The sequence below is a fragment of the Cariama cristata genome, unplaced genomic scaffold, assembly GCF_000690535.1.
Source record: "Cariama cristata isolate BGI_N322 unplaced genomic scaffold, ASM69053v1 scaffold23352, whole genome shotgun sequence".
NCBI lineage: Eukaryota > Metazoa > Chordata > Aves > Cariamiformes > Cariamidae > Cariama > Cariama cristata.
This window is the reverse complement of record NW_009603632.1, coordinates 1,970-10,725: the sequence shown is the minus strand read 5'-3', so window position 1 is coordinate 10,725 and position 8,756 is coordinate 1,970. Positions and strand designations below refer to the sequence as shown.

The 8,756-nt window shown below is 54.4% G+C and overlaps 2 protein-coding genes across 2 annotated transcripts in view; one reads left to right on the top strand and one right to left on the bottom strand.

The window, feature by feature from the left end:
- SERHL2 (serine hydrolase-like 2) overlaps positions 1-5,726 on the top strand; it is a 7,483-nt gene extending 1,757 nt beyond the window's left edge. The window contains exons 4-11 of the mRNA XM_009695280.1: positions 867-886; positions 1,093-1,167; positions 1,962-2,071; positions 2,348-2,427; positions 2,781-2,815; positions 3,574-3,650; positions 5,066-5,159; positions 5,462-5,726. Of these exons, the coding sequence (XP_009693582.1) occupies positions 867-886; positions 1,093-1,167; positions 1,962-2,071; positions 2,348-2,427; positions 2,781-2,815; positions 3,574-3,650; positions 5,066-5,159; positions 5,462-5,578 (608 nt within the window). The 3' untranslated portion in view covers positions 5,579-5,726. The remainder of the gene's footprint in view (positions 1-866; positions 887-1,092; positions 1,168-1,961; positions 2,072-2,347; positions 2,428-2,780; positions 2,816-3,573; positions 3,651-5,065; positions 5,160-5,461) is intronic.
- A 1,712-nt stretch (positions 5,727-7,438) lies between these two features.
- RRP7A (ribosomal RNA processing 7 homolog A (S. cerevisiae)) overlaps positions 7,439-8,756 on the bottom strand; it is a gene marked incomplete at its 5' end in the record, with an annotated part of 3,126 nt that continues 1,808 nt past the window's right edge. The window contains 3 exon segments of the mRNA XM_009695282.1: positions 7,439-7,646; positions 8,148-8,311; positions 8,313-8,338. Of these exon segments, the coding sequence (XP_009693584.1) occupies positions 7,561-7,646; positions 8,148-8,311; positions 8,313-8,338 (276 nt within the window).

Genomic DNA, 8,756 nt, shown 5'->3' with positions numbered 1-8,756 from the left:
AGCTTCTCTGGGCAACCTCTGCCACTGCCTCACCACCCTCACCGGGAAGAATTTCTTCCCAATATCTCATCTAAGTTTTCCCTCTTCCAGTTTAAAGCCATTGTCCCTTGTCCTGTCACTCCAGGCCCTTGTCAAAAGCCCCTCCCCAGCTTTCTTGTCGCCCCCTTTAAGTACGGGAAGGCTGCTCTAAGGTCTGCCCGGAGCCTTCTCTTCTCCAGGCTGAACAACCCCAACTCTCTCAGCCTGTCCTCACAGCAGAGGTGCTCCAGTCTTCGGATCATCTCCATGGCCTCCTCTGGACTCGCTTTCTCCTTGCCTCTTCTTTCAAGACTCTGTAGTACAAACAGGGATAACTCTTGCTGTGGGCATTTCCCCCACTCCCAGGAGGGAGGATGGTCTACGGCAGGAGAATTCACAGCAGGCCTTCTGCCTGGTCCCCACAAGGCCACAAAACCTGGGGACAGCAGGGCCCTTCTTGGTGGGTCACGTAGCTTGCTGAGGGGAACGGGACTCCAGGCTGTGTCCCTTTGTGCTTGGGACGCGACTGGATTTTGCCGCAATTTGGGTTTTGCTCCCCAGGGCTGCTCTGGGCACAGCTCACAGGACCAGCACGCTGTAGCATTTTAACTGGTAACTCCTCCTTGGCCTTTGCTGCCTGAGAGGGAGATGGGGATGGCGCAGGATGGGGAGTGCAGCTGGCCAATAGCCCCGCTCTCTGCATCGAGAGCTCTACTCCGTAGCAGGAGCTTTGCCCCTTGATACAACGTGCATTTCTGCTTCTAAGGCAGCTCCTGCTGTGGGGAAGGGGAGTTTCTGTTACCCGGGGCTGTCCTCCGCATAACTGAGCACCCTTCTCTCCTTTGCAGGTGGGTCTGTGGCAGGAATGGTGAGTAAAGCATCCTTTCTTCGTGGTGTTTGTGATTTTTGCAGCTGGAGCAACGAATAGGAGAGGAACGAAGGGACAGGCTGTGTGGGACTTGGATCTCAGGGGAGGAGAGGCCCTGCCCTGACCTCTTTCTAGTGCAGCAGGACGAAGACATCACTCAATGCTCAGCTTTTCTCTTTCTCTCATATTGTTTCATCTCTCCTCAGTTCTGTTTCCTTTATCCTGAGATGGTGGACAAGCTGATCCTGCTGGAAAATCTTGGCTTTCTGCTAGGTCCAGAGGTTAGACTTCACGTGTCCTTCCCCTCCCTTTTTTAGATGTTTTTTTTTTTTTCTTTCCCTCATTTGTTCAGAGAAGGCACTGATGTGACCGGTTCCTGGCAGGTCACACAAGTCCTTTTGTGACAAGGCTCTTCCTTTTGGCAGGCACAGATCTGCCCCTGCAAGGACTGAGGTCCCTGCATAGGGTGGCCCTTGGGGGACACCTGGTAGCGCTCTGCGTCCTGCGGTCCCTTAGCACTGAAATTCACTTGTCTGGGCCATGTACAAAGGGAACTGGAACCCCTGTCCAAGAAACTGCCAGCCAAGGTTGTCTTTTTGCCAGCCGCTTATTGGGTGACCTGGGTGCAAGACTGGTGGATTTCTTTTTCTGTTCCTGGCACGGCATAAAGCTACGTTCCCAACCTGCCATCATCGCTACCAGACGTTGGGGCTTTGGTTGGCAGAAGTGGGACAGAAGCCCAGGGTCAGAGAGACAAAAGCTACCAGGTTTCCCTTGTTCTTTTGGACAGTTGTCCTCAACTCAAAAGTTTGGCAGTAAGGGGTAGAAAAGATTGCAAGGGTAAAAAAGTTAAGAAGGTCTTTAGAGCAGTGCTTACCTTTCTGTTCCTACCTTGCCTTGTAAGTGTGGTTGTTCCCTTTTCCCCAGAAATGGGCTTTTTTAATATGATGTCCATAACTGGTACCAGTTCTGAGGGATGTTGAAGGGTGAAATGCCGCCTTCTACCCTCTGATAAGGGGTAAAATGATTCAGAAGAGAGGGGGTTACTCCTGTTCCCTACCTCTCTTTGTTTCAGGACACCGAGGAGTGGCTGAAATCAGAACGGATGGTGATTGACAGATTACTGAGTCTAGAAGCAAAGCAGCAAACTCCCAAAGCACGGAGCCCTGAAGCAGCATTGCAGAGGTCGGTTCCCATCTGTCCTCTTCATTTCCTGCCTGCCCTCACCTTGGACAGAGTTACGGCTGTGTGAACGAGAAAGGGAAACTGTCCCTGCACATCCCCTTTCAACTCCTCCTCTGGAATCTCAGCAAGACCTTTTGCTTCTGCTGCCTGAAGCTGCTCCTTCTTCCTGCTCTTTTCTGAAGCAGCCTGAGAGCTCGCTGTCACCTTGTCATGCCATTTTCGCTTCGCTTCCTCCCTTTTCCAGCAGCCCAATCTCTCTGCCATGTCTTCCCCCAGGCTCTTGGAAGCAAACAGACATCTGACAGCAGAGGGTGGGGCAATCCTGCTGCAGCGAGGAGCAACTGAGACACCCGCTGGTAAGGGGCTGCGCAGAGACAGGGCTCATCACAGTGCTGGGCCAACTCTGGGTGTGGGGAGGGAGCGGTGCCAACAGCCATTGTCTTCCGCAGGGTACAGGGTGCCCTAGCTACAAGTTTCTGCAGCCTGAATGGGATCAATTAAGTCTGGAGGCAGAGCTCTCTAGTCCCAGCAACTGGGGTTGGCGCTCGAATCCTAGAGCAGCTAAAGAGAATAAATCAAAAAAAGGAGAAATCTGAGTTAATCCTATTCCTCCTGTCTCAGAAAGTCTTGGGCAGACCCCAAAGGTGAGGAGAAACAGAGCAACTCCTGTTCCTGTGAGACACGAAAACCTCTTGTTTTTTCATTCCAGGGCTGGTGTATAACAGAGACATGAGAGTCCGTACGGTGAGCATTGCTCTTCTGCCGCTTCTGAGCCCTGAGCTTACGGAAAGCTCAGGGAGAGGGGAGGCCTGCTCACTGAGCCCAGGCCCTGCCTCCACCCAGCCGTTTACTTTCTCCTTCCCAAATTCCTGCAGCTCTTTTAAATGCTGTTGTTAAAAGAGCCTGCACTCGATCATTAACTGACTCAGCTTAGAGAGTCACTGGAAAATGTTACTGGTTTTTTTTAGCAGTTCCTCTGTCCCAGGGCCTCCTGGTCACATTTTCCTGCTCTTGTAACTCTTCAGGCAGCAGATGGATGGATGCTTTCGGTCAGCTTCTTTGCAGTTCACCCATATAAGAAGGGGAGAGAGAGCGAAGCAAAGTCCCTACGTTTGATACTTTGATAGCTTTGTGCCGCTTTTGAACAAGAAGGGCCTCTACCTGTGCTACTGCCAGGTTATGAAAGCCAGAGTAGCGTACTGTCTCCTTTTTAGTAAAAGGATTTTTAAAGCTTTTCTCTGCTATGAGATCATTCCCATATGTGCTGCATCCCAGCAGGCAGTGTTGTTGGCAGCCCTGAAACACAGCTGGACAGAAGGAGCTTTTGCAGAGCCAGCTACTCTTGTGTGCGGCCTGGCCGCCTGTCGTGTCCCAGCATGGCAGCTTTGGGGCCGCAGCCACTTCTGCCTTCAGAGCCACGAGGACGGCAGGGGTCGGGGACAACCTCTGCCCCCAGCTGCTGGCCCTGACCTTTCCCGCTCTCCCTGTCTTTGCACCTGCAGCAGAGTCGAAAGTCCTTCACGGTAGAGCAGTGTGTGAAGCTCTTGCAGAAGATCCAGGACCGCGTTCTCATCATTGTGTGAGTGAGGCACAAGCCAAACCAACCCTCGCTGCCTCCCTGCAGCCCTGGGTGGAGGGAATGAAGGTTAGAAAGGAGTCCTCTGCTACCCCCTCCTCTGCAGTGGCCACCCAGACCTTCAGGCCAGTTGGCACAACAGTACAGCCTCACATGTGAGAAGCGCTTCCCAGTTCCCCACCACTGCCTTGGCCAGGCCCGGCCCCCGGAGCAGGCAGAAAGCAGCTAGGACATCCTCCTCCAGGCCCGGCGCTGTGCTTTCGGGCTGGGCCTCCCTGGTGCAAGGCTGACTGAGGAAATGCCAGTCCTGCCCTGTCCTCCCCACGCTCCTGCCTTCACACTCCCATCCCACAATTTCCATCCCTCGACAGCACCGCTCCTACTCGCTTTCCTCCTGGCCTGGCTCTTCCCCCAGTCCCGTCAACCCAGCCTGCCCCCTTCTCCAGACCCCAAAACCTGTGCAAACAGGTGAAACCACGGCAGCCTCCATCTCCACCAGCTGGTCCTGGAGCCCCCGGCCGGCCCCAGCTCCGGCAAGCTCTCCCCTGGGCAGGGAGGAGGTGTGGGGAGGCAGCCGGCGCCTTGCGCAGAGCCCCAGAAGCTGCGAAGCTGGCTGCGTGGGTAGCTGGCTCTGTCCATCCTCTGCATTCTTCCCGTCTCCTTGGAGGGGAAGATGTGCAGGGCTCCGACTACCTCGGCCTGTGTGGTGCTGTTAAAAGACTCCCTAGGGAATGAGAGGAAGTGCTAGAAGTCGAGAAATGAGGTGCAGTTTTGGCTTCCCTGGTCTGTTGAAACTGTAAGAGTTTCAGGATTTTCCTGCTTGTCCTCACCACAACGTTGCATTTTGGACAAGTCCTCTAGGCCGTACAGAGCACATGCCTTTGAGCCTGGGACGTCACCTTGTTCCCATCACCTGCAGCACGGGAGGAGACAGCATGATCTTAGCTCTGCAGGAGCGCTAATGCTGACTTCTCCAGGAGGGCTGCCAGGTACCTCCCTCTTCAAGCAGGGCACAGCCTGTTTAAAACAGGAGCATGGAGTGGGGAAAGGGACAGAGGGGAGATGTAGAAGCTGTATGGAAGGAAAAAAATGGAGAGCAGAAGACAGGGTGGGGGCGGGAAATGATGTACTCAGAGCCAGCCCTGGGGGGACAGTATTTAACCAGTCTCCATGCTACTAGGCAATCACCCAAGGTTTTAAACAGACAGTTTGATGGAAAATAGCTGCTTAGCCAAGCTGTGCGGTGCTCCTCTGACTGCCAGGTACAGCCCTGTAACCCTCCTGTTCACAAGCAGCCAGGAAAGAGCAGTTGGGTCTGTCACCCCACTGTCCTGGCGACACTGCTTCTGCCCAGGACAGCAGCAAAGACAAAGGGAGGCACGCTCTGTGCTGTACTGAGCCTTTCCTTTACTTTTCAGAGCACAAGATGGACTCTTGGTACCACACAAGCTAGACAACAGAAATCACTTTGTGAAAGCCCTACGGGAGGCGTTCGAGTCTACCCTCAAAGAGGTGAGAGCAAACTCCATCCTTGGGTCTCTACTCTGGGCGCCACTAACTGGGAAGCAGCAGCTGGGAAGCTGGCAGATGCCAGGACAGATGATTTGTCCTGAACGACACAGCCCTGACACGGGGCGGGGAAGCCAACTTTGCCCCTGCTGCCAAATTCCCAAGTTAGTACTGCCCTCTGGACCCAGCTCTTCCCTAGGCCTCCCGTCCCTGTCCTACCTCGCTCTTGAGTGCCATGCTGCAAGCACAGCTTGCCCAAGGGAACACTTTCCTGGTCTGCATCTTCTTCTCTCCTTTCCCTCCAGCACATCCAGCTAGTAGAGGTGCCTGGCAGTCATTTTGTGCACCTGAACGAGCCCGATGTGGTGTCTGGGATCATCAGCAACTTCCTGACAGCGCAGAACACCAAAGCCAGGCTCTAAGAAGCCCTCACTGCTGCAGCAGGAGAACAGGGAGCTAAAAAGCAGGCTCTGGAGGAATTGTCGCCATTCCTACCTCACATCTGACATCAGTTTCACGATACTCTTTCCTAAGTTTAGCTTGCTGCAGGGTGGAAGCAGGTCTGCCAGGGGTTCCCTGAAGGAGAGCTGAGCCAAGTAGCTCAGTTGTCAAAGGGAAAAGGAATCCTTCCTCCACTGCCAGCTCTGTGAGGACAGGGATAGAGGCCCCGGAATGGCCTTCCCCATGCTTGCTTCGAACTTGCACCCTGAAATGGAGCAGGAATACAGGAATACAGGCAGAGGCACCCTCTGTGGGAGCTGCAGCTGCAGCAATGCAAGAGATGGGTGGTTCATCTCACCTCCTCCCTGAGGAGGGTGCGACCAGTTTCCTCCCAGGATTAGACTTACTGAAAAACTAGGAAAGCGTTCTGCTTCTCTGGGTGCCTGAGCTCAGAGGGCCTCAGTGTCTCTGTTCTACTGTGACAGCTGCTGCTTTTTTAAAAATCAGCTTAAATAAGAGCTCACCTGGGCACAAAAGGCCATTTTAATGAACTCCTAGGGAATGAGTCACTAATCCTCTAGCCAAAGCAGCTGGGAGAACTACTAATAATGGAAAAGTTGGCAGAGATGATTTCTGTCCTCCTAAATAAAGATTAATTTCCCTGTGTTAATTCTTGTCTTCCTGACTGTATAGGGGAGCAAACCTCCTTTCTTTGGGGATGCTCAGGCAAGCAGCTAAAACACCAGTCTTGGGAGGCAGTGATTTTTACATGCAGTCTGCTTTGGATAGGGCACACTAAGGGTCCAGCTGCCTCCTAGTTAAATTGATGCCAGCAGGCCTGGCAGTCTCCCCATGCAGCAGAAATGGCATTTGCAGTGGGTTTTCTCAGGGAGGGTAAATCCATTTTAACCCAGCTCTCTGGAATTCACCAGCATTTCCACCTTGCATTCACAGTCACGCCCACACTGAGGCTGCAGGCAGTAAAATAAACATGTGACAGCCTGGGGGTGGGTGGGTTACAGCCCCTTTCTGGCCACAGCATGCACTGGGGTGAACGAGCGTTAAGTCTGAAGCTGCAGAAACGTTCTGCGGACAGGACAAAAGCATTGTCCCATCGCCATCCTTACCTGTCTCCTGTGGGCTGGGGACAGGTTAAGTGGAAAGAGGGCCTGGGGAATCCGGTTTCTCCCTCCAAAGCCAGGCGGCCATCTCACCTTGTCCTAGTGAGGGTGCTGAACATCAGGAGTTCCTGTAGCCCAGGCCAGACGTGGCTGCCGAGGTGCACGCACGGCTGGCAGACTGGGCACCTCACTGCCTCGCGGAGAGGGAGCTGCCTGCGAGGGAAACACCGAGGGAAGGGGTAGGGCTCTGTACCAAACCCCTGATCTTCCCTTGTGACAACAGGTCTGGGAACTTCCCAGTTGGGTTTTTCCCAAGGTCACTTCCCTCCTCTTCTTACTCACCCCCAGATAAAACGGCTACAGGAGGACCAGCACACAAGCCATCACTTTTATTGCTACCCCAGCACGCAAGAAGCTGTCCCGTACAGCAGACCAAGGGGGAGAGAGAGAGGCATTCCCATGTTTTGAGAATGTAGCAGCAGTTTATTTACAGTTCTTCATCCATTCCCTGCCCCTGCGGAGGCTGTGCTAGGTCCGTCCCAGCACTCACCAAGCTTTAGGAGGGCCTTGGGTGGCAGGGAGATACGGGAAGTGCCTCAGCCCCTTGGCCTGAGCACCCTGGGAAGCGGTGCCACAGGGCCGAACGATGGCCGGGAGAGTAGGACGGTACCGGTGCGAGTGAAGGGACCTCCCCCCCTCCAGCGGCGGTTGCTGGGATCTCCCATTTCAGATCCAAGGGCAGGGACAACCTGAAACTGCCTCAATTCCTTGAAATCCTTTGGCACTTGGGAGCCCACAGGCATCTCTCCAGCACAGGTGTCTGAGGAATAGCTCAGCACAGCTTAGTACGGCCGAAACTTGCGCTGGGCTCGCATCAGTGCGATTCTCTGCTTGTCCTCCTCAAATTTCTTCCTCAACTGGGCGATGTCTGAAACAGCAGAAAGAGAAAGAGGACGGGTCACAGGAGAGCAGCGGATCTCCCTCTCCTGGGGAGCTTCCCTTCCACACGCTCAGGAGGGGCTCAGTCCCGACACCCACAAACACACGCTTCCCAGCACAGGTCTTTTTGCGCCGGGGCCGAGTGCCAAGCTGGGGCCCTGGCCGTCCATCTCCGCGGTGCTGCAGCTCCCTCTTGGGGAGGAACTGGGCTAGTTTTCCCTTTCAATTGCTGCTTTTTGGCCGTCTGAAGAAACATCTACGGGAAAGCCACGACCTGTGCGCTCTCCTGCAAAATATTCCATCAGCCCTTGCTAGTGCAGGTGATGGCAAAGGGTGCCCAAGAGCTGGCGAGGCCATTCGCACAACCACCCAGCTAACTGTTCACTTGCAGCTGGATGTAGCCTCCCCTGAAGGAAAAAGGATGCTCTTTGGGCCACAGTGCAAGAAACAAGAGACGTGGGCAGGGGTAGGAGGAGACTCGGACACTCACGCTCTCTCTTGGTCTCGCGATGCTGCCAGGCGTAGAAGTTGAGCAGCTCTTTGCGGGCCCTTTTCTGTTTTTCCCTCTCCAGCACCCGCAGGTTGGCAGCCTCTGTCCGGGGCAGGCCGGGCTTCCGGCCCTTTCGCGTTACCTTCACCCAGCCCTCCTCATCCGTTTTTTTTTGCCGCTTTGGCTTCTTCCTGTGAGGACAGGAGGGTGAGGCAGCTCAGCGCAGAGGGGCTGCCAGCCAGCCCGATGCACGGCTCCCCCACATTCCCCCTTAAACGCACGCAAAGCTACAGCTCCTGCTTCTGCACAAGATTTGAAGGAAGGCGTGGGACCAAGGGCAGAGGCATTCAACTCTCAGGCACACCACCACAGGCCAGCCAATTTATTTACCCAATTTATTATTATACCTATTGTAAGCCTGGGGTGAAGGGTCAGGTGGTGTGGACCAAAGCAGGACCTGACCGCCCACCAGCAACTGGGAGTAAAACAAGCCTGCCAACCAGTGTGTTTAGAATCATAGAATGGTTTAGGTTGGAAAGGACCTTTAAGATCATTGAGCCCAACCGTTAACCCAGCACGGCCAAGCCCACCACTAAACCATGCCCCTAA